The sequence below is a fragment of the Anas acuta genome, chromosome 14 (genome assembly GCF_963932015.1).
Source record: "Anas acuta chromosome 14, bAnaAcu1.1, whole genome shotgun sequence".
Taxonomy (NCBI): domain Eukaryota; kingdom Metazoa; phylum Chordata; class Aves; order Anseriformes; family Anatidae; genus Anas; species Anas acuta.
Genome location: NC_088992.1, coordinates 15,089,337 through 15,115,540, shown reverse-complemented (window position 1 = coordinate 15,115,540; position 26,204 = coordinate 15,089,337). Strand labels below are relative to the sequence as shown.

Here is a 26,204-nt window from a genome sequence, read left to right as displayed (position 1 = left end):
CATTGGGTGCCTTTAGGTCCGAGCTGTTAAGATTCACTTGCTTGTAATGTATTTCACTTCTGCTGTGGTTCACGGTTTAGTGTTGTTAGCTAATGAATCTCATATAAATGTATTTTAGCAGTATTCATTCAGCTACTGTACTATCAAGAGGAAATGTGTAGTAGTGGTTATTAAATTTCAACTTTCTTGCATTTCTGCTAATTGCATAATACTAATGATGTACAACTGTGCATAATATAAAAATCTCAAATTGTTTGCATCATTTGGTTTCATAAATTATTCAGTATTATGCGTAGTTTAGTATTGCTTGGCTTTGCTCAAAACCATTATAATTTCCTTATATTTAATTTACAGCTGTGGAACAACTATTTTCATTTGGCTGTGGCTTTTATTACCCAAGATTCACTGCAACTAGAAAACTTTTCTCATGCAAAATACAACAAAATCCAGAACAAGTAAGCAAAAATATATACTTCATCATATGTCTTTAATTTTTTATTAAAATGACGATAAAGATCAGGGTAAAGATACTTTTTTTTTTTCTAGATATGGAGATATGAGACGTTTAATTGGCTTTGCTATCCGTGATATGTGGTACAAACTTGGTGAGTAGGCAAATGAACTTAATTATAACTGATGCATAACATATTGCATGTTTTGCTGAAAAATATCTGATGTGAAATGTTTTTGTAAATATTTGTGGAATGTGACACTGTAAGATGTTTTTACTCTCGTGATTAAACTTGGTACTGACACGAGATACTTTCTGAGTATCATCTATTATTTATTACTACAAGAGCTCCCAAACTTCTCTCAAATTTCAAAGATGGCTGGACTTTATTTTGCTGAAATTTAGAACCAAATAACTTTTCCCAGAGTAGGTTGCTCCTGATTAATGTTAAGTGTGTGTATCTTAAAGGTAGTCATGGCAAAAGTCTTTTTTGGTTTCTGAATATATAGTAAGTTCTTTAAAATTAAAATGTCAAACAATTAGAGCTCTTGTTACATCCCATCAAAGGGTCACCTTCATGAATACAAGGCAGGATTTAAATGGGTTGACTGTATGTGAAAGGGAAGGCATGATTTATCCTGAACAAAGTACCATAAGCAGAATATGAGGGATGTTAAAAACTGTGTTACTTAATTTATAGATCTTAAGGACCCACTAAGCAGATAACTGTATACAGGTGAACTGTGTTTTTACCTGGTAATCTTTCTGTATGCACATTGATTGAGGGCTCATCCTTTTCATTGTTAGGCAAATAATAATAATAATAATAGTAATCCTGATTTCCATTAAACAGGAAATTCTCTTTTGGCAAGAGGTTTAGGCTGATGAAGTATCCAGTTTATGATTTCCACCAAATGGGTAATAACACAACAGTTGAAGATACTACGTAGGAAGTTGAAGATGCTGTTTCTGACTGATTTTTAGGATGAACTTGAACTTCATCTTCTCTCAGGAAGGCAGGGGAGATTTAACTTCCTGTTTTCTTGCAAGAAATTTGTTACTGATTGTGCCAAGAACAGCAGTGCTAACAAGAAATATTCAAGATGCATTAAGGAAAAAATCTTTTGAAGACACTGCTTCAGAGAGCAAAAAATTGTTCTGAAATTTATACCAGAATGGAATGTCCAGTCTAGTAGTGTCAGTGTTACCACGGATAGACAGCTCTGCAGGTTGGAGCATGTATACAGCTAATTTCATAAAGAAGTCAGCATATGGCATTCATGTGGGTAGTGCATTGTATGTTTTCCTTTTCCATATAATTTATTATTTTATTCATAAATACAGTATTGGGCAGTACACATACCTGTCTGCCTGATACACCATATTTGTTGCAAAGAAATGTTATTTCAAAACAAGGGGATATTAAAAAAAAAAAAAAAAAAAAAAAGAAGGCTTTTTCTATAGCTTTAATAAAAAGGAGTCTGCAATCTGAAAAGCAGTACAATGTCTTGAGTATAAACCATGCTGGAGGTTTACAGCAAGATTGATATAAAGTGTCTTGTTCTTTGAGGCAGATGATCTTCCTTTGTCCATTTAAGTCATTGTGATGTTTGAGATGTTAGTCTTGATCTCAGAAAAGGAAATGACAGTTGCTGATGGCAGCATAGTCTTTCAAAAGAATTTTTTTTTCGCTGTCCAGACAGTCATGTGCTAAGGTCTTTTTTTGTTTTTGAGTCTTGGTCAGGCAATGGATATTGCTATCATTTAGCTTAAGATTTCTGCTTTTTTTTTTTTTTACTCATATAAGAGGATTTTGTTGGAGATTAATTTTACAGGTGAAGGAATGATACATGATGCATAATACATGAATGATACGTGATACATAATACATGAATTTCTGTGGTTATCAAAAATTAGATATACCTGTTATTATAGGTTTTATAGGGTAGATATACCTACCCTATTAAAGTGATTCAGTTGTCATAACATTTTTTTCTATCTTGACATTACTGATTGTACTAGGATTAGTAATATTTTTTATCAACATGACTGGAAGAAAAAATAATGTTGTGAACTATTAACTATTGACATCATTGTTCAGTTATGCTTAAAGTTACAACATTATGGCACCCATGTGAGGGAAGAATTAGGTTACTTTTATTTATGGAATAAGTCCAGTCATATCTGTTTGTGAGAATATTTTAATATTTTAATTTCTTTATAAGCTTCAGGCAGATATTCTGAGACAGGTCATTGGATTTTGATGGTGGTCTAATCCATATCTCTCTTTTTTTTTTTTTTTTTTTAACACTATGTGGCATTCCATTTGAAACTCTCTTGCTGAGAGAATTTGAAGGATTCCTAGCTTTTTATTATTATATTATTATTATTATTATTACTTTCTACTCAAAGAATTTAAAAGAGGATGTTTACCGGTAAAAAAACAAAATGTTCATACAAAATCTCAACTCAGCTGGCATACATTTATATTTCTGGCATTGAATTCTGGCATCTTGGAATGAGGGTATATTTATTAACTTTTTTTTTATCTTTTGAAAAGGGGTACAGATGAAGTTCTGAAGTTCTGGGGCTGTTATTACCATAGGCATTGAAAAAAAAAAATGCTTTAAATGATTGCATGCCCTTAAATGTTTTTTTCCTAAACATTTTTTTCCTCTCCTCTCAAATATCTAATGTGTAATTTTATTTTAGGCCAGAATAAAATTTGCTTTATTCCGGGGATGGTTGGACCCATCCTGGAAATGACACTTATTCCAGAGGTTGAACTACGAAAAGCCACGATCCCAATTTTCTTTGACATGATGCTGTGTGAATATCAAAGGACAGGAGAATTCAAAAAGGTAATTACAAATTTAATATATATATTTTTTTAAATGTCATGTAGTCAGTTTATATCTGGAAAATATTTGTTCTGTGGGTTTCTCTGTTTGGAGAAAGTAAAATTCAAAATATTGAGAACAAAAGAAAGAGCTCTTGCACAAGCCAGATGAAGCTTTCCAAAGTGGATTAGTTGGAATTGAGAAAAACTTCTTACATAATGACAACAATAAGGCACTAGACAAGAGCCCAGAGAGTTTAGAGAATCTTCATCAGAAATTTCAAAATTTTACCGAAGAATGTCCTGAGTGGCAAGACATTACATTGAAGTCAGTCCATTGTTAAATAATAGGTAGAATTAAATGATTTCCAAGGGTCCCTTCTCGTTTAAATTTTTCATGATTCCTGTTTGGAACATAGATTTTTACACAAAAAAAAAATAAATTCCTAATAAGGAGTGTCTGACAGAAGTTGCAGTGAGTAGTTTTAAATGAATTGCACATTACTAGATTTTTAAATAAACTTTTTAAAATACATACCTTGTGAAAAATAACCTTTGTGAAGATCTGACATTCCAAAAATGTTTTCTAAAGGAATTTTAGGGGAAAAAAAAAAAAAAAAAAAAAAAAAAAAAGAATATTTAAAAAGTATTTTAAAATCACTAATATTGCATATTTTTGATAGAAAAGAAATAGGATGGTGGAATAGGGCACTTGGGAGCATGGTCTAGATCTCTTTCCACTGCTTAATATGTGCATTTGGACAGTTAGCATCTGTCAGTTTCTTTCCTAGCTGACTTTTCCGTTCTCTGCAGACTCTGGGCATCGATTTCTTTTTTTTTTTTTTTTTTTTTTTTTTTTCTGAGTTTGCACACTGCCTTTCACAGTAAATTTTAACTTGGAGCTTCAGGCTCTGTAGTTACACAAATAATGAATTCAGAACAATCCGTGTAACAGTAAGTGACAAACAAAAAGTCATAATTTTGGACATTTGTAGGAAAGTAGATATAAATATGTCACTTACACCAAGCTAATGTTTAATACTCTAAATCATGTGGGGCATTTCTGTGTCAGTTAAGTGTGGAACAAACCAGGAGATGGAATTGCATTTTGGTCTGTATTCCAGAGTGCAAAGCTCTGGAATTCAGGGCCAAGATTAAAAACTACTTTGCATTTCTGCATCTGTTCCATACATGTCCTAATAGTTCTGCATTTGACTTCTCAAAAATATTTTACTGCTTCTTGCCTTATACTTCATCTCTTGGGAGGGATATAGAGGTTTGTACAGACCAAAAATAATGGAAATTTATCAGTCAAACTGACTGATTAGCAAGAACAATAGTTTAAGAGCCTGGCAGATGCTAGATACTTAAATTGCTCCTAATGCTAATATAAATAAGTTTCAAGTGATAATTCTTCAGTGCTGAGGAACAGGAGCATTCATTTTATTAGTGCAAGAATAGTTTTATCAGATGACACTACAATGATTTCATAATTTAACTGTGGAGTGTCATTGGATTATAATCTGTTTCAGATTTAGTTGGTCAAGAATTGTGGTATTTCTCTCCACTATATTGATGAGGTAGTTAAGAACAATTTCTCTAAAATTTCTGCTGTATGATGAAGTTTCAGTTAAAACGAAATTGTGTTGAACATTTTTTGCTGATGAGAGAGGGGAGAAAAAAACACAGACATCTTTACTCGTTGTCTATACTGGCAGTGGAACTAGAGCTTGCCTGCTGTCTGCCACATCATTTAATAAGCTTTCCTCAAAATATTGATTTCATTAGTTGTGGTACTGTGCTGAGATGTGTGCGACAGCACTCTTTTCTGTGTGTATGTATGTGTTAGGTTGGTACTAGCTCAGGAGACTGTGTCCTGTTTTATGTATACAGTATATGTGTGTTTATTGATCAGACTCTTTTCAAAAAGTTCACAACAAATGAGGTAAAGATATGAAGTTATTTAAACTTATCAGTAGTTTCATTTATTTTCACTATTTCCAGAAAATAATTAATCCCAGAGAAAGCAAAATTCCACATCTGGTTATCTAAAGAATGGCTCTCTCCCTCCTCCATCTCTCCCTCCTTCTCTGTCTCTTCCTCTCTCTCTCTCCCTCTCTCTCCCCCCCCCCTCCTCTCTCTCTCTCTTTCATTAAATTAAGCATATGTGTAGACGTATGGCATGCCAAGGCATTTTCTTCTCAATCCTTCTTGGTTTCGTAATTTCTGTTCACCCAAATTTATTTAATATATTATTTAAGCTTGCAATTTTACTTTTAAAGATGTAAGGAGGGAGAAATTCATATCTAATTGTAGGCATCCAGGCTCTGTCTGTCATTAGACCAGAGAGTCTTAGAAAGGTGATTTATTCAGCTTGCATTAGGTGTCAGTGGATAGAATAAGTCCTTCAGATACATCATCTCTTTTATGTACAAAGGGAAGTTAGTTGCCTATTGGTTATTGGTTGGACACATGATGTTAAAAGAATTCCATCCTCCAAATTATTTTTACCCATCTTTCCTTGATAGATCAGGTTGTACATCTCATCAAGGCACATCATCAAGCAAACTACATCTATTCTATCTAACTGATAATTTGAGGCTAGAAGCTAAAAGAAGCTTACTTTAAAAAAAAAAAAAAAAAAAAAAGTGAGGGGGCAAAATTGCTCTTTTTGGAGTAAATGAAATTATCATTGAAATAAATGTGGATTCAAGTTATGTTACGGATTTTAGCTTGGCTTAGGAAAGATTAATTCATCCGTGTTTATATTTCCGTTCAAATAAATCATTCTGTTTGTGTTTGGTATTTTCACTTTAATATCTTCCTTGGTTTCTACCAATTGCTGAAGCCATCTGGGGAAGTATTCTGTAATTACTTTCCTTCCTGATCTTGGTTGAAAAGAGCAAATAATGCTGACCAATGATGCGTACTTGGGCTTACGTACTTTTTGATACGTTTATTGGATAAGTGTTTATTCTTAGCAACATGGCATGTTGAAATCATGTGATTTTCTGAGATAAAATCTGTGAAACGTTAATAAATTAGTGAACGTGTTTTCAACAAGCTCCTCTGACGTGTGCTTTATAATTGCTTTAAATACCCATATTTCTTATTCTCATTTCTTGATAGTTTATTACATGCGAGGATTTCAGATGGATGTGAGATCATTCCACTATCAGAAACCAAGTTGAGATGGCTTGGTGCTTCAGATAGATCTATGTAGAAAAAATTGAGACGTTGTGTAGTTGGTTTGGAAGTGTGTTCAAAGGTGCAGGAATTTCTTTGGTCTAGTAGGTAGATAAGAGGTGGTTTTAAAACCTAGTTAATACCAATTACAAGTAGGCACACTAGCACACTACTTAAGTTAGAAGAGAAATATCCCTTTATGGCACAGGTTCATTAAAATTTTCTTCTACATTTCTGCCAGCTTTTTTATTTATTTTGGTTCAAGAAACAAGCTGCTTTTTTTTTTTTTTTTTTCTCCTTTATTCCAGCTTGTTGAGAAACTGCAGGAAAGATGCTTAGAAAGAGGTTTTTGTTCAGGTCCCGAATCTGTGAAATTATTGCCTCTTACAGCAGTCATCAATACCCTGCCTGCTGAATAAGTACTAGGAAAGATTTAAAGGTGGATAATTTTTAACCAGTGCTTGACTTGCACTGTATTCACGGGTTTCTGCATTACTGCAGTAAGTCCACAGACATGAGCTCTACAAAATGGCGGGATTGGATGTTTTGTGTTTATACTGCCTTGTCCTCAAACTGCTGTGTATCTGCGTTACCTATACTAATAGACAAATAGGCACTAGCACAACCAAATGAATTCTGAGCCCTTTAAACTACTTTTTCAGCCTGGACCAGCCAAAGAAATTTTCTTTCTGTGCTGTTTCTTTATACCTCTGCTATATTTCAATGATAGTTCTTTATTTTCTAGTATTGGTATGGTATGTACTGTTTCTCTGGCAATCTTTAATTTGGATTGTAATTACAGAAAAGAGCTACTATTAGAGTAGCAAAACCTCCAAATGACAGAGAGAACAAATAATTGTTCTGGATCATGGCATATTAGCTCTCCTGGCAAACCAGAATTCTTTGTGGCCTCTCAAGAATAAATAAGATTCCCTCTTATTTGATACGCCTATTTAAAAAAATACAGAAAGAGTACTAATGTAGTAATACTTTTCTACTTAAATCAGATTAAATCAGAAAATCAGAATAGGATACTGCTGTTTCCAGTAAACAATTTTCAATTTTCTCTGAAAAACTTATGATAAGTAATTCTCTTAAGTAAGCCTCTGAGATCTGAAGTCATTAACTATTTTGGGAAGCATTGTCTCCTTTTCAGTATGCCACAGAGATTAAATATTTGCTGAAAACTTTTGTTGAAATATTGGATGGCTATGTGGTGCTCAGTTCTACTGGAGTTAATTCTATACTGCTATTAACACTTCTGTTTGTCATATGCGTAGTATGCATGTTTGCATACATTCACATTCAGCAATGACCTTTTTTATATGTAAGCGTCTCACTGATAAAAAATAGAAATATATATCCTGTTTTCCCCTTCCTCTACTTTCTTCATTCAGACTTCCACACTATTTTAACTGTTTCATAAAACAGTGCATTTTAAATGATGATATTCATATTTTCGTGATTACTTTTGTAAGTACATTACTTTTGTACTCAGTCATCTCAAAATATGCTTCATGTGGTACTGAGTTGGCAAAGTTGTCTGTCAGCGGCATTATATAGCATGTACTACACAGCATGTATCCAAGTTCTTGTGTTATCACATCAACTCCTTGTGAAGTGTTCAAATATTTCTATTTAAAGCACATCTATCAGTTGCTGTGTTGGGTACTGTATGCACAATTTTGGATTCACGTGTTTGCAGCTGTGACTTTGTTGGTTTTCTTTGGTCTGATAAATATGTAGTGAAATTGCTCCTTCCCCCACACTCCCCTTAGCGAAAAAGGAGTGTAGCCTAATTTTCTGTTCTTCATTTTTTGCTTTTTGTGTAATGAATGTAGAAGTCAGTCTACTCAAGACATTCTTTCAAAGCTCCTTGAGAGAAGCAACAACCAGTCTTCTGTCCCCACAGCAGTTTGCAGAATCAGGATGACCTAGCAGATCTCAGGCTGGATGCATGGCTTCTTGCTGTCATTTTGATGAATACAGGTTGAGTAATCCTGCTAGTTCTACTGTCTCAGTATGGGATTATATTGTGAGGAAAGGAAACCTGAGAATTTTTTTACAGTAAATAGGTAGTGAGCATGTAATACTTTTTCATTAGCTTTAAAATAAATGTGAATAGAATGGATTTTCTTATGTTGCCCTCAGGGGCAGTTCTAAGGATGTTCCAGTAGAGATTTTTACATACTATGTAGCTTATATGTCTCTTTCTTTTTTTAAGGTGTTATTTTAACACATTCTTACATCTTGATTTTAAGGGCAAAATCACTTGATTGGATTATTTTCTGAAATAAATGATCTTTGCTATTAGCTGGTCCCATTCAACTGAATCTCAGGACAAAAAATGAAGGACACATAATATTATGGAGAAAAAACTGGGAATACTTGGCTATCATGATTGCTAAGCCTTGGGCTTAGCTACTTTGGCAAGAATTGAATGTTTTGATGATGATATATTTAAGTGAGGAAAAATATCTAGCATTGTGGTCATCTGATAGCAGCATCACATGTAAAACATTGGATGTTTTGTGTTAATACTGTCTTGTCCTCAAATTGCTGTGTATTTTTCTCTACCATGAAAAGCTCCCAGTTCTCTTAAGGGATGATCTGGATCCTCATCTGTCAAAGCTTTCAATTACACTGAAATACTGGGACAACACAGAATTATTTATATGCCAAAAATCTTATTCGTGAATTATTTTCTGTGTCAGCACAGTAGTGAATTCTCTGACACAACGTTATCACTTTATCTACATAGAGCAACAGAGATTGATTTCAATATAGTTCTAATTTTGTAAGTTTTGTTTGTCTGTTTGTTTTTCTATGCGTCTTGATGGGTTAATGTCTTGTCTAGAACTTTGTGGTAGATTTTTCTCATTTTTCTTGAAAATGCTATGTGAAGGGACACCAAAGGCTTCTTATATCTGAGGCTAAATTTTACTAGAACGCAAAAATTTCTTTAGTACCAAGAGAAGTCTTTTTTAGATGTGCTTTCTGCTTCAAATGAGCTCATGGCTTCTCTCAAATGTCTTCTAATCTGTGCTCTTCTGCATTCTTGTCTTTCCTGTGCTACATCTTTAGGAGAAATTTCACATCTGATCTTGCATGCTTACTCTCAGAGCACTAGCTATCTTTGTTTTTTTTATCTCTAGTTGACTCATAGGGCAATAGAACAGACAACGTAAATGAGCAGTCTTCCTTTCTGCTATCTTAACACACTGTATTTAACAATACAACATGTACAATACCTACACAAAATATTAGAAACAAAAAATGAATATAATATTTGCCAGATCTAAGTAATCTATTCATATGATATTCAAAAATTTTAGGTAAAATATGGGGATGTGGAATGAGACATGGTGACTGTGTCAAGATCAAAAACAGACAATCGAAGCCACATCAAGTTTTTAGGAGTGTTTCAAAAACATTATAAATTTTTTATTCTCCAATTGTGCAATTCCTTTACAAATCTATATCAAGTTGATTTCTCATATTATACCGGAACATACAATTAGTTGGATTGTTGAATTGTAAGAACAAGAAATGACTTAGCTGCAGTAAGACATTGAGATTCATCTATTGCACTTCCTTTCAGAGGGCCAAATGAAATGGCAGTCTAGTGAATTGGTATATGCAGACTTTCAGCATTGCTGAAAGTACAGCCTATGAATCAAGGTGATGAATCTTGAAATGCTTTTATAAATTCTCAGGCTTTAATATAACAAGCCAAAAAGATGTCAAAGAATGAAGAGTCAAAGAAAAGTCAGAAAAGGGGCTTAGAAGCAATGAAGGTATTCAGTGAAGGCTAAGCACAGAACAAGGTCAAACCAACTTAGGTAACCAGAGAGTATAAAAGGTATTGCCTTTGTAGTTAGAGCTAGTTAGAAATTGGTTAATAGAAGAATGGTTCTGCCTTGAAGGGGATTTCCTTTGGTGATATAGTTATTATTTGTGCTGGGTTTCCAGCCTGAAGGTGCAAAAATATATCAGTTTCTTTACAGGACAATATTTGAAGCTTGGGAGAAATTATGCAAATGGACTGACTGCCTTTTAGTGATTTTTATTATCATTATTTATTTTAAAGCCTGCAACACTTTCATGTCATTTCTTTTTGCTAAGTTTATTGAACTAAATTATCTTCTGCCATGTAGTATTTCTATATTACATCACTTTTAATTAGTCTTCTGTTTTCCACAGTTAACATGTTATTTTTAAATCAGTTCTTTGGAGCACTTCATGTTTTTCTGAATTGTTTTAGATCATGTCTGAAGGACACCAGTAGGCCAGTACACCCAGTAATTTGGTCCAAAATGCATGGGTCTACACCAGAGTGTATTAATGGGGGTATATTTTTCTTGAAACCATCTCCCAGTACATTGACAATTGACATCAATTATTTTAAATAAACAAATAAAAAATACCTTGGTATTTTTCATTTTATATGTAATAAACAAATAAATAAATCATCTTTTGTATCTCTGTATAACTTTGCAATAACATTTTTGAGCATGCATATCCTAATGTTTTAGTAATGTACTTGGAGAGGGGAAAAAACAAACACACACACATACTATATGAATGTAATGTAGTTTCTATGGTTTTCATTACCTGGGCTTGAATGCAGTCTGCATAAAATATGGTAAAGCCTGAAAAAGTAATTACAAATATCATCTGAACATGTTAGATTGGATTAACCCTTTCAAAATGATAAGGCAATTTCCTGTGTGTAAAGTATTGCAAGTGCTTTGAAGTGACAAATCATAATTTTATATTCATATCGCAACAACACAATGGCATTTTTAAGCCTTTATGTAATTCAAGTGTGAACCTGCAAAGTGCTGGGTTGAAATATAATCTGACATGTACTTCTGTTTATTTAAGAGGTAATGGAGTATTGCTAACCTCTCCAGAGATTTTGTTGGAGTTAATGACACTGAAGAGGTGCCAAGCCATCAGTACTGACAACTTGAATACATACATACTTGTAACAACAGTTTTGCAAGTTACCATTAGTTTCCAGATATCTGATATAGCTACATAAATATATTCTTCTGATACCAATTTGCAATGTGTTTCATCTCCAGATACTTGCTCAGTTTTGATTTTTTTCTTTCTTAGTTTGAAAATGAAATCATTTTGAAGTTGGACCATGAGGTGGAAGGAGGACGTGGAGATGAACACTACATGCAGTTGTTTGAGTCAATGTAAGTAGTAGATGACAGAGAATGTCTTCAGGATTTGTTATCTTATTGTTCCATCTTCTCAAATTGGTGAATTTCTTTATAATGAAGTCAAAACTAAGAAGTTTTTTTTCCGTCAAGGGACTAGAAATAGCATACTGTTTCAGTAAACCTGGTTTGCATTGTAGTTTTGCCCATTGAAACTGTTTGCATAATTGTTTTTCAGTACTTTGTGTTCACCAATGTTATGAAGAAATTATACTTGACTTTACTTTCTCTACCCAACTTCAAAGCAAAGATAATCCAAACTTTTTACTTTCCCCATTTTTGATTGAAGCCTTCCTTGTTTTTATGTCACACTAATAAGAAAAGAGCATTTTGAACAGTCTGTCTTGCTTTCTCAATGTCTAGGTATTGTAAAGGGATATGATTTAATAAAAATGTTTTGAAGAAGTTCTAAAAGCTGATATAGCACCTCCTCATTGGCTTGGCCATCTACGTTTTTATTCTCACACATTGTAGCTGCGTCTTCATTAGAGGCAGGGGCATGTGCAATTTGCTGGACAGTGGTGGTACCTTTGTGCCTACCTCTGAGACTGTTCTTGGCTTTGTGACTTACAGTCTGTAGCAGTGAGAAAAATATAACTCCTCACATGCTTTTTCAAGCACCAATGACCTAACTAGTTATTAAGTTTAAAAGCGCTATAGCACTTCTGCTACATCAGAAACTAGTCATAGGCATTGTAGCATTGACTGTGTGTTTTTGATGCTCTCACAGCCTGCTACTTTGTATGTATTGTATTTTTGTGTGGGGGCGTAGCAGTCTTTGCAAATTGCATCCCAGTTCATGTGAAGCATGAAATCCCTATGTATGCCACAATAGAAAAAATCTGTATTTAAGGAAAACATAATCTTGTAAAGAATACTCTATTATATGAACAATTAATGTGTAAATACTATGTAAATAATATTTAATTATATTCTAATTAGAATCCCCATTTAAATCAAATACCATTTGAGTCAAACACCATTTAAATATTGGTTAGTTTAGCTTCCCTCCTATGATGAGACAGACGAAGTATAGAAAGGCAGGCTTGAAAACAGTACTAACACTTCTTAAGTTACAGAAAACTTCATTGAAACTTATATGTTAGCAAGGAAAGATGAAGTCTTAAAAATGTCATTTTCACTTCCTATTATGCAATGCCTATGTAAACTGAGAGCAATAAACTGTTGTTTCATCTTTGAATGTTTACTGTTTGGCTACCAGTCTTAGGAGTTACTCAGACTAGCTCTTGGTATGACCTAGAAGAGACCTGAAAGTAGATAGTTTTCTCAGTTGCACTGCTACAAAGGCTGAACTATGCTGCCTGCCTAAACTGTCAGTACAATTCATCATCTCTAATACTGGAGATTCAGTAGACACAGTGAGCATTTATTGCAGTGCTTAGGTTTCCTCGCTGCTAGTAAGTTTTCTTCCAAACATCTATACTAAATCTTCCTTGCCTCAGTTTAAGCCAGTTATTTCTTGTTTTATCCACATAACGAATCATTTATTCTGTTTTTCTTCATAGAAGATTTTAAAAGAATGGAAGGCTGCTGTCAACTTTCCTTTACTCTTCTCTTTAGGGTTAACAGCCCCAATATTTCAATTTATCATATACCATGTTTTCTGCACATTCCTAAAATCTTTACAGCTGTTTTGAAATACTACGCTACCTTAAAGCTGGAGAATGTATTCAAACCGAGATGTAAGACACACTAAGAGAAAAATATTCCTTCATTCTCATATATAAGACACAATTGACAATTAGATCATTTTTTTGAGCTGTGTAACATTGTTTGCAATCTTTTCAGTTTACTCTTGCTTTTGATTATTTTTCTAGAGAATACCTATCCAGATAAACCCCATCTTGCAGCAATGCAGTTGATTTGTCTCACCAGATATCCTACATAATGTTTGATCTTCCTGGTTTTCTAGGGTACCTTTCTTTCCCTTTGACTTACCTTTTAACATTTTTACTGTAATTTTTTCTCTGTACTCTCTCATACTCTACAATACATCAAGACACTTAAAGATTTCCAACTCTTAAAGATGTCACTTCATATTATCTTCAGATTTTTTGTTTCATCCTTGAAGTGCTCTAATGATGTATGTAGAGGGATAGTTGAAACAGAGGCTGGTGACCTGTCTGCCGTAGGACCCTGTTATCTCCAGTCATTTTAATTTTCCTTCCTTCACACTTTCTTCAGCCCTCTGTCCCCATCTGCCTGTCCTGACTGAATAGTTAAATTTTAACTATTAAAATTTTAACTATTATAACTAACACAGTTAAGTTGTACTCCAGATTTTTTCCTTTGGTCTCATTTTCATCATCTAATTTCCTGTAACTGTGCACAGTTCCAGTTGTCACCTAAATGCAGATATTTACGTGAGCCAATAGCTGTATTCTGGTGCTTATCTGTGCAACCAGCACTTACCCACACTAGTTGGTTGCTGTGAACTTGCCAATGCCTATCAAATTAAACAGGGTCAGCAGAAATCTAAACAGCAATCCTTATTGTTGTACATAGTTCTAAATTCTAGCATGCACTATGACAGAATTATGTCCTCTGCTGTCTCAGACAACAGCTGGGATAATATAGAACAGATGAGAAGGCATTGTTAATTAGCACAGTAGACAAGGCTACCCCATTGCAGGAAACGGAGGAGAATCAAGCTTTATGAATGCAAGTTGTGCTGAACCTCTTCTCCTCGGGCTCAGATAATGAATCCTGACTTGTTTTAGTTACTAATGTAGGTGACTGTACTTGCCCTTGTTAGCATTTTATCCCGTTTCTAATATGTACATACGTAAAATAATTCGTCCTGTGTAGTATTCCAGTCTTCTCTATAAATCTGAGGCCTTCTTACTTTCTTTTCCACAAATACCATTTAACATGCTCCAGCATATTTTATTGGTTGTCAAGTCTTCAGATCATTTAATATTTAACATCCAGTTAAACACAGTTAAGTTTGCTGTATGCTTAATATCAAAAGCCATGTTTCAGTAATTTAATTATTTCAGTTATTTCTTCAGGCTGTTATCCTTTATCTCTCACATCTTGTACAATATAAATGTTCTTAAATGTTCTTTCAGGCACATGTCCACACACTCTGTTTCGGGAAAAAAAAAAAAAAACAACAACTCTATTTTCAACCTTTGGACTTTCCCTTTGGATAGGAATAAACATTAGTTGTGTTTTTATTCTGAGTGAGAACTTTGAGACTGAGTACTTTGCTGAGACCCCAGTCTAGGCCCAAGCTTGGAGGGTTTCTTTGCAGTCAAAGATATTATGAATATGAAGTTTCTGAAGAAAGTTAATGTGATTCTGAGGAGTAGAAACTTATTTTTGTGATTAATTAAAACTAAAAATCGTATAATGAAAGTTAAAAACTGAGTATTTCTTTAAAAATTAATCATAAATTATTAAGTGAATTTGCATACAGATTGAGAAAAAACTAAGAGGCCAGGAATTATGAATAATATATTCTTGAAACCGCTCAACTTTAGCACACAGAATAGTTTCAGGGTGGGTTTTGCAATTGCTATCTTGTTCCTACCATTTTCCTACAAGTTGCATGGTGATTTTGATATGTTATTATATTTGCCTGATATACAAGTAATTACTTTTGTGCATACATAAATATATATATGCACACACACATATAGGGCAATAGCTACACTTGTAATTATATATACTCTTAAATCAGTCCAGTACTTAATAGGAACAGCATATGCTAATATTTTGTTAATGTAAGTAGGAATCTGCTGATATTGTATAAAACTGACTTTCCTGTAGTTTTTATCAAAAGGTGACTAACTGCATTTTTGAACCCACAGAAATTTTGTTTGCTTTTGCTTATTTCTAAAGGGCAAATTGCTTTGGTAGGGTCTGGTTAGTGGATGTCTTTTTAGACTTAAAATTTGTTGATTCAAACTTTCTACTGACACATAACCATACCAAGAGAAGGAAAAAATGATTGTATTTTATTGTGCATGGTAACCAAGGAAAGTGAAGTCTAATCTTTATTTCCATAGCATGGCACGGAAGAGAACTGAATTCATGTTATACCACAGGTGCAATTTTATTTGATTCTAGAATTGTGAGTATTGCCTTGAATTTGCAGTAATTGTTGGACAGGAAAAATGAATACATATATATCATCTTGTATGACTCTGGATGCCTAAATTATCAGCCCACAAAGGGAATTTACCATGCAGTCTGCAGTTACTGTAGCTCTAATGCTATGTTTGCCTTCATGTCCAAACATAGTTTCAGCTGATGGGCTGCTGATTTTGACAGTACTCTAAAATCATTTTGTTTGTGTTTGCAGTCTTACAGAGTGTGCAAGTCAGTATCCTGGCATTTTTAACTTGGTTGAAAGCTTTGTCAACCTAGTTAAAGGTCTCCTGGAGAAGCTGCTAGATTACCGAACTGTGATGAATGATGAAAGCAAGGACAATCGCATGAGCTGCACTGTAAACTTGCTGGTATGTTCTCTCTTGTAATTCTTGTATGAGAATTTCATAATCCAGTTACCAAAGGTGAAAGTAAATCTTTGTGGAGAAGGGACTGGTCTACAGTGCTCAAATAATGATTCAAACTTGTTTTATTCATTTGCATGGATATATGCATAAACATGCAATGTCCATTCAGTTCTTCAATATTGCATGTTTTATCCACTTTTATTCTGTGAATAAATAATGAAGTACACTACTTACACACCTTTACCTGTTGATAGGCTTAGTGTAACAGTGGGTATTTGCAAAGTGAAGTTTTGGAACAGCACAAGGAACTTACCTGCTTTTTGCTTTAGCAGCTCAGCAATTCTGTTTTTTAAATCTGGGGAAGAAGCATGCAAGATACACCTGCAGTAAGGTGCTGAAGATATTTAAGTCTCTTATCTAGTTGTAGGCCACCCCATCTTTTGTTCTATTACTATTTCATAGTGAGAACATCACATACAGATATTCCTCCACCAGGAAGTTTACTCTAAGCAGAAAATGAACATTTATCAGCTTTAAAGGTGGAAAAGAGAACATGATGCATATATACATGTGCAGACTCACAGTTCCTTAATAATCACTGTGCAAGATGGTATACATTTCTGCAGTTCTTAAGGAGGCAATCTTTGTGATGTTTTGCACAGCCAGGCACCTCAAATACATGCTAAAGTGTTATGCTGATAAAAACGGACTTACGCCTGTAATGAGCCACTTTACAGACATTGCACAATAATGTTGCTTGCATAAATATCAATAAATACCAGCTTCTGTAATGGCTACCAAGTGTAGCCAGAGCATGTAGTTTGTAATATTAATGCTTTTGGATAATGATATTATCTTCTTCTCCAACAGGAAAACATTCACTGATGATTTCATTAATGAACTGGAAGAAGTGTACATATATTATTAATTTGTAATAAAAACAAGTACTAATAACTAATTATAATATTAATTGAAGCAGCAGTAGTGCCAGGCTTAAGCTTAAGATAGTTTGTATATAATGTGTCTCTTGTACTCTCATATTAGCAAGAAAAGCAAAACCTAAGCAAAATATTCATATCTTGTGCTTTAATAAGAGAGATTAGGAAATAACTTTTAAATGTTTGTGTCTCTAGAACTTCTACAAGGACATTAACCGTGAAGGGATGTATATCAGGTATGGTTGCTGCTCTGTTTGGTCTGCTTTGGAGATGGCAATAATGTTCTCTTATATATTATCTTATACTATTATTATATATTATTATTATTATCATTTTATCACTGTACTTGAATTTCTGTTCCTTAATGGTAGTTTACTATCCACAATGACTCTGTTGTAGCCCTGGTCTCATTTATATTTTTAATCTATTTTTTGTCTAGCCCTCAGCAATTTGGTGTTCATTAAATGTATTCATTGGCAGCATTTTTTCTCCAAGCATGAACTTCTAGCTGATCCAAATCACTCAACATTCATTGTCTATTGTTTTAAATAAAGAAAATGTAGTTAGACCTGAGGTTTGATGGAAGGTGTATCATACATTTAGAATGGCACGAAAAAACAAGTTCTCTAGAATTGTGCAGTCTGCCAAGTCTCTTTAAATATGCAACACCACATGTAATGCAGAATTACTGGTAAAACATTTTTCTCTAAGAGCTATAGCTATACTGGCAAATTATTTTTTGCATGACATAGCCTCTTACTGTCCCCAAGGGTTTTGCACATGAGCTACAGCAAATCTTGCTGTTTAAGTGCTCAGTTTCCTGCCTCTCTGTTCATTCTACAAAATCAGCACAATCTCCTCCCCCTTAGCTACTGTAGTGCAAAGACCAGAATCCCAGCTGGGATGAGCATTGAAGGTGCTTCACAGCTAAGTATGGAGCTATGAACTGGAGTGGATGGGAACGAAACAATGCTCCCTATGGGACGTTGCTGAGGGGGGCATATTTTAAGTAGCATCAACAACTGGGAATAGTAACACCTTGTATTGCTTCGACAAGGTATGACAGTTCCTGTGTCAAAACGCCTGTTGTGCGAGAGTGTGGAAGGTTGTTTGGTTTTTTGTTTGTTTTTTTTCCTCTCTGGCTGGTGGAAGAGGTGTGACTTAAGTCCCGTGGTAGGCATTGGTTGGGATGATAGCAGCAATGCTGCTGTAGGGATCAAGAACACTGCCAATATAAAACAGATATTCTGCCCTTACCACCTTGCCAAGTTGTACAGGGACCTGCTTTATCTTTCTCAACATGCATTTTCCTTTTTTATTCTTTACCATTTTTTTAATCATTGTGCTTTCATCTATTTATGTGCAATGTATTTATATGCAATCAAAAACTGCTACAGTGAAAGGCAGCTCTTTTTATTATTGAATCATAGAATCATCTGGGTTGGAAAATACCTTGAAGATCATCAAACCCAACCATGAACCTGACATACCAATTCCCATCACTAAACTATGTCCCTTAGTGCCACATCCAGGCATCATTTAAATACACCCAGGGATAGGGTCTCCACCACTCCCCTGGGCGGCCTTTCCCAATGATTGATCACCATTTCTGTGAAGAAATTCTTCCTGATATCCAGTTTAAACATCCTCTGTCACAGCTTGAGGCAACATTGCCTCATGTCCTATCACTTGTCACCTCAAAAAAGAGACCAACAACTTCCTTTCAGGTGGTTGTAGAGAGCAGTGAGGTGTTCCCTTAGCCTCCTTTTGTCCAGCCTAAATAACCCCAGTTCCCTCAGCTGCTCCTAGTAAGTCTTTGTTTTCTAGTCCCTTCACCAGCCTTTTGCACTTTATTATATACATTTATACACAAAAGTAGCCCTTTTGTAGTGAGGAGTCCAAAACTAACAATAACAGTCCAGAAATAATGGGCACAGAGGTCTGATGTAGACCTCAAGCCAAAGCACTTCTTCCTCCCAGAAGTGGAGTTCTTAGTTCTCACAAAGAGGTTAGCTCTTTCCCCTCCTTTTGTTCAAAATGTTTCAGTATACAAAGAGGACAAAAAAGTCTGAAAAAAATGTGCAGACATTAGCCTCTTTCGGAGCACTCTTGAAGCCCCTTTGGGTAGTGACTGCATGACATCTTTCAGGTTTCCATTATCTAGAGGTTATCTAGAATATTTTTGATACTTAGAATTCGAGTCAGGTTACTATCTGGACTAACTCTTGTTCTCTCCTCTAACAGATATTTGTATAAATTACGAGATCTTCATTTAGACTGTGAGAATTACACAGAAGCTGCCTATACCCTTCTGCTCCATACATGGCTCTTGAAGGTTCGATTTTCCTAAACTCAATATATAATTAAGCTTTTGCATTTTTAAAATTTACAAATAAAAACAGTGTTTGTCTTAATTTCCAATACACTGTATATTATTTTCTTTCCTCAGGAGTGCTCAAGTTTCTACTTTCAAATACTGTCATAGGTCAAAAAACACCAAAACGTTAATTGTTGAAATTTTACTTTCAATAAATGATTCAATGTCACGTGTTGGTAAAACTAAATATTATGGCAAAAATATTTTTAAAGTGAAAAGAGTGTGTGCAAGTTCTGAAGCTATTTAGCTTCCTTGTGTTTTTCATTTTACTACTTTCTTGCTGTTCCAAATATAGCAATTATAAGAATTAAACACTTTTTCAAGTTATCACAGGGGGACACCTGACTTGCAATTTTAAATAGTATGTACCACAGTGACAAATTATGCCTCCTTTCTTTCATAGTTGCTAATTATTTTCTCTACAGCTAGTATTTATTCTCGTTGTAACTGATGTTTTCAGTAGAGATGATCAGTAAGAAGCATTTCCATTTCAAAGGAAAATTCAAAATTTAAAGTTTTTTGAACATAAATTTAAGATTTCTTGTGGAATTTCTTTTTGTGCAGAACCATCTAAGTTTTGCATTCCACAGTACTGTTTTAATTAAACTTCTTTTTGACTTTTCTGATCATGCAAAAACACAAGGTATATATATAATGTATTGGTGTAGACAAAGATGATGTGCATGTATTTTATACAAAAAAAAAATATCAGTCAAGATGACATTACTTAAATAAAATGATCCAACTTGCTCCCTTAGTTTTTTATTCAGTTCATTGGCACAGGGACTGGAGAGGAACATGGTTTTAAAAATGTTATGTCTAGTCTTGTTTATTACATGAAATACAGCATTTTTGAAGAGGTGCTGAAAATGTTGTCAGTGCCTTTCCCAGTATCTTTGTGGAAGGGTAAAAAAAAAAAAAAATACAGGAAAAAAATAAAAATAAATAAAGCACTTGCAGTATCCCAGATTTGGTGAAGGTTTGACGGGAAAGATGTTAAATTCCAACATCTGTGTTTGTGTGTTTTGTTTTGTTTCCTTTTGTTTTTGTCTGTTTTTTTTTTTTTTTGTTTGTTTGTTTGTTTGTTTGTTTTTTTAATGTGTTTTTATCCTCAGTGGTCAGATGAACAGTGTGCACCCCAAGTCATGTCAACAGAGTTCCAGTGTTCACAGACCTACCGACACTTGAAGGAGAATTTGTATGAGAAGATCATAGAATACTTTGACAAAGGAAAGGTAGAGCTGTAGAGTTCTTTCACACCACAAATTTTTCTTGATGTGTTATTTTGTGTTGTAACATTTAATGAATATTCTCTGAAGAAAATGTTTGTTTCATTATTGCATATGAAATCCTTTTTGAAATGTGGGTCAAGTAAAAATTGTGTCCTGAAGGCTTATTCACATGGTACATCTGTTCAATATGAACATGTTCTTTCAATAATCATATTTATAAAGAAAGAGGTCAGTGTTCCTGACAGTGGTGCTGTCAGGCAGTAATAATAACTGTTGAATATACTTCCCTTTAATAGGGAAAGGATACAGACTATACAGGTTGCATTTCTAAACTACTCAGTCATTATCCCCCCCCCCCCCAAAAAAAAAACCCAGAGGTTGTTGTTTTTTTTTCCAGAGAAGTCAGTGTATTGCATCCCAAACTTAAAATGTATGTGTTTGATGTTCAACACCTGAGTTTAGTTCAGTTTCTCTGAAATCTGTTAATACATGTAAAATCACTGGTAGAACAGGGACCTGTCCCCCACCCCCACCACGTAAAGCAAAAGATTAGAAAGCGTGGAAAAATGCTGCACCACTGCACAGTCCAATCTTACGAACCTGTAAGTCTTGTTCAGCTGTAATCAAGGGTATGAAGGGGGTAGTCAATTCATTGCTGGTTCTTGCAAAATAGAACTGTAACACCCCCACAAAAGTCCCTCCTTTAACTCAGCAGGTAGAGATTTTTCTGCACGCTGCTGAAGCACTGAAAAATTTAGTACCATTTAATGCGTTATTTTTTTTCCTGGCATCTGAAGTAACTATGATGTAGTGGTCCCCACCCACAGTGTCAGAATAACCAAATCCTTGCGATTTGTATTCTACCTAGCGTTCCTGTTCTCCTCAGATACACCAGAGCAGGTTTGCAAGCAGCTGAATGCACCTCTCGGGCTCAGAACTATCTTGCCTAGGGGTATATAGCCCTGCATAAAAATGGTCATAATGCATATGACCACCAGCAACCTTATATCAGTAGAGAATTCGGCTCAGAAAAACTGTTTTGTCTCCTTTATTCCAAATAGAAGATTTGCAGAATTTGAGAAATATCCTCAGGAGAGAGAGTTTCAGTTTGCTTTAGGACCATTTTTTTGTGCTACATTCCAGAAATACCTTTAGCAGATGAAAGCAACTGTCCTGGTCTTCCCATGTAGTTCTGTAATTCCTTACAGTAATTTTCAGAGGTAGCTATTAAATAGTGTGCAAAGAAACAAGCTGTTGCTCCGAGCAAGTGGTAATTTAAGTGTAAAACTTGTAATTTTCTAGCTGCCTAAGGGAGCTGTCATATGCCAGGCTACCTATGAGTATGTATGTCTCAGAATTCCTTGTAAAATGCAATGTTTGTTTTAAAGAGAAGCGTGTATCGGTCCCCTCATAAACTGCTCCTGTGCTCGGAGTATATTCTATATATTATGTACTCTAGTGATTTATGATTGTTGTTTATTGTATCTGAAAGTTTAGGTGACTTTTGGTAACCTCACTGTAAGAAAAAAAAAGTAGGTTTACTTATTCCTTCCAATAATGAACCATAAAATACTTTCGTTCTCTACATTAATCTGCTTTCCTGAAGTTTATGATTGCCTTGGGTGTTCCATTCTAAATATGCAGTTAATAAATGACTGCAATATAAAGACAGCATATTCAATACAACTGAAGCTAAACAGTGATGTGTTAAAGACTTGTTTGTTATTACTGAACTTACTTTTTGAATATGTGGTTATGTTGCAGATGTGGGAAGAAGCCATATCTTTATGCAAAGAACTTGCAGAGCAGTATGAAAAGGAAGTTTTTGACTATGAGCTTCTAAGCCAAAACCTGGTAAGATTCCATACAGATCTTCATACAGATCTGTATGGATTCATTCCATACAAATCTTATTTTAGTCAAAGAAATTAGAAGTTTAGAGCTATCAGAAAGATAGAGCTGCTTATGAGCTTGTAGTCTACCATTGATTTTTAATTAATTTGTCAAGGAATCATGTTGCTGTATTGTGAAATTCCAGTGGAAGACATTCATAAAGAACTATTTATTCAAGTTGCATGGAAATTATTGTACTTATTACAGTATTTTGAAACTCCTATAAAGGAGATGAGCATGTTCTCTTTTTGTGCAACAGAAAGATGATGTGATGGGACAGGCTTTTGAAGCCTTTGTGGTACTTTATGTTGGAAAAAACATCTGGCTGTATTTTTCCTTGGAATTTTTGTTTAAATTGTAGGAAAGAAATCTGTCCAAATCAGGTATGAGGGAAGTAATACATCACAAGGAATTACAACTAGGTTCAAAGGCTAGAAGGAAGAAAGGTTTTGATGTTTATTTTTTTTAAGCAGATTTAATGAAAGTAGTTGAACATTTAAGTGAAGTAATCCAAAAAGAAAACCCCAGCCCACATACCTTCTTTTCTTCCACCTTCAAGATCTTCCACGATCTTTACCATATGCTTAGAGTTCATTCAGTAGACATCCCTGAATCTTTCTGCAAGAAAACCAAGGGAGTCAAAACATGATGTTCTTGAATAATGTAGTGTGTAATGAAAGCTTTTTTTCCTTTCACTAAATGTTATGTCTTTACCTGTTCATTTGTGATAATATTTTTGCCAATTCCATTTAAGTTGCAGTGTTGCACATCTCATCAGTATAGCACAGGAAATAAAAGCAGTAAAATCACATGACATTACATTTTTTTTAATGAAAGCTATCATTCATGTTTACATCATTAGTACCGTAGCATGATGCTAGAGCAAAAGCTTGAGTTGATGCTTACCTCAGAAAACATTTGAGGCATGGATTTTTTCTAAATGCATTATTTCACTGATGTTATCTGTTACACTTACAAAATATGCAAAGTATGGCTTCAGTAATTGCTTTTTTTTTTTTCTTTCCACACCAGTAAATTAAGGGTAGACTTGATTCAAATAATTGAAATAGAAGCCATATTCATTAAGCTAGGTATTATATTTAATGTACCACAGCAGTGTCCTATGCACATTAACTGTTTATTGCTGTAGCTTAACAACTGATAATTGATTGCTCTTGCATATCAGCTGATAGCTATAATACTATTGTAGAGGGTAAAAAATAAAAATTAAAAAAATCAGACGTAATTGTTGTGGTTGGTTTTGCCTTTAGATTCAACAAGCGAAGTTCTATGAAAACATCATGAAAATTCTGAGGCCTAAACCGGACTATTTTGCTGTTGGATATTATGGCCAAGGATTCCCTACATTTCTAAGGGTAAACCTGAATATATTTTTATTTTTAACCTATTTTCATGTGCTTCTAAAATTATAGGTATATTGTTGCAAATGAGTCACTGGGGATATTTGACCTGGATTTATTTTTGCTTGGATGCAAGTAATAGCCTGAATATTTGATGTTTTCTTCTAGAAAAAAAAAAAAAAAAATCCTTTCTTACATACTAATGAATGAATACAATGAATATGGTAGCTTTTCTCATACATGAAAAGCAATGAAAGACCCCATTTTCCCAGTCTAAAAGGCCAAAGATGCCTTGAAAGCATTGGAAAATAATAGTGAAAATGTGCTAACCAAAGGAAGCCTGTACCTTGTACTCTGGTTTTAGATAAGTATTTTGTTAAATGAAGCAAACTGAACCACAAATGAGCACATTTGAGGATAGACTTGACTGTAAATGAGGGCATTCCATAACACCAAGGAGAAGGAGCATGCAGAACAAACTTATATATTACTATTCAGAAACTGTGAAACTTGAAACATAGAATGTGTTTGAAAGACTTTCTTGAGAGACTCCTTTACTTGAGAGACAAGAACAAAAGGAATTTCATTACTTTACTTACATCTATGGTGTCTTTGTATTGATAAACTCACACCTGCAACTTCTGCCTCAGCATCAAGGAATCTGGTATTTATTCCTTTTATTCCTTGCAGAACAAAGTTTTCATCTATCGTGGGAAGGAATATGAGAGGAGAGAGGACTTCCAGGCACAGCTGATGAGTCAGTTTCCCAATGCAGAGAAGATGAACACCACTTCAGCACCTGGAGAGGATGTGAAAAACTCTCCTGGCCAATGTATCCTTAAACACATGGGAGATTAGAGAATCAAAGTGGTTTGGGGAAACTTGTTTCTATCAGAGGTTGACCTGTGTGCAACAATAATATCCCAGGAGGGGTGAAAGGTTCTTACAGTGGCAGCACAGTTTGCAATTGTACTTATGTCCTGCATGTCTCTTATGGATTGTTTCTAAGGTGTTTGCTCCTGTTTCTTACACAATTCTAAGGTGTTTTGTCTCTTTCACTCTTTGTTCAAGTTCGTGTCTAGTTTACCTTTACTGTCTCTGAGTGGCAAAAACAGAGATGAACATTCAAATTGGTAAAGTTAATGCAGCAACTTGTCTTATTATCTCATATTCCTACCTTTTGTGACTTGATATTAAATTCATTTTGTCCTAGAATATTGTTCTGACAGGCACTGTACTTGGATATCAGATGTATATCTTGGCCACATAAAATATGTCTTTTGTCACTCTCAGAAATTTCCTAGGAATATTGATGCCTGCTAATCATTAACCACCTTTCAGAATGCCCTAAATTATTATTGTTGTTTATAAGTACTGTAAGTGCTGCTTGCACACATTTTTTACTTCATGTTCTGGTTTAAAATGTTACTGGCTTAGCAGATTATGAGACCACCTCATTATATCAGAAACTTTTTTCACTTGTTGATTTTCCTTTATAGATTTTCAAGGTAATATTATAATGTTTCATATGTTCTTTTAAGTTTGTTCTCATGCAACCTGCTGGAGAAGTAACACTACTTTATTTTTACATGCAGACTGAACTAAAAGAGTATTACAGGCTTGTCCACAATAGTACATTAAGTTTGAGAGCCACATTTCCATAAACTTGTCTCTTAAATATTTTTATTTTATCTTGAGGATATTATTCTATCCTTTCTTAAAGTAGAAATTTTTCAGTTATATTTGCAAGTTTCAAAAGATATATTAAATGAGAAAAAGTTATATAATCTAACTGGAAAGTATGAGATTTAAATATACTGAAACACATAAGAAGACTATATATTTATTTACAAATGTATTAGTCAGATTAAATCATAACACTTCATAGGAAAAGCAACTCCCAGGTAGATGGGCTACTCAAGTACAGATTTCAACAAACAGCATGACGTTATACATGCTTAAAGCTAAGTAGTTAAATTGATAACAGATGATGTTGACGTTATAAGTTGGCTTTGCTTTAAAATTTAATTGATGATTCAGTGTGATAAATTATGCTGTAGGTGTTTGAGCTCAGTGAAAAATAAAAATGCCCAGTTCAAAATTCATGTTAGTAAATTTTTGCTTATTTCTATTAACATTTTTTCCCTTTTTGGCCAAGAAAGCTCCACGAATGAAACTCCAAAGCCTGCAGATTTTTCATCAAGAAATG

General features: G+C 34.3%; 1 protein-coding gene across 1 annotated transcript in view; it reads left to right on the top strand.

Moving 5' to 3' along the window:
- DOCK2 (dedicator of cytokinesis 2) overlaps positions 1-26,204 on the top strand; it is a 187,800-nt gene that overhangs the window by 140,948 nt on the left and 20,648 nt on the right. Inside the window, exons 31-41 of the mRNA XM_068697859.1 lie at positions 355-455; positions 547-605; positions 3,164-3,312; positions 11,601-11,686; positions 16,041-16,197; positions 17,328-17,368; positions 19,377-19,467; positions 20,625-20,744; positions 22,506-22,595; positions 23,906-24,010; positions 24,686-24,827. Of these exons, the coding sequence (XP_068553960.1) occupies positions 355-455; positions 547-605; positions 3,164-3,312; positions 11,601-11,686; positions 16,041-16,197; positions 17,328-17,368; positions 19,377-19,467; positions 20,625-20,744; positions 22,506-22,595; positions 23,906-24,010; positions 24,686-24,827 (1,141 nt within the window). The remainder of the gene's footprint in view (positions 1-354; positions 456-546; positions 606-3,163; positions 3,313-11,600; positions 11,687-16,040; positions 16,198-17,327; positions 17,369-19,376; positions 19,468-20,624; positions 20,745-22,505; positions 22,596-23,905; positions 24,011-24,685; positions 24,828-26,204) is intronic.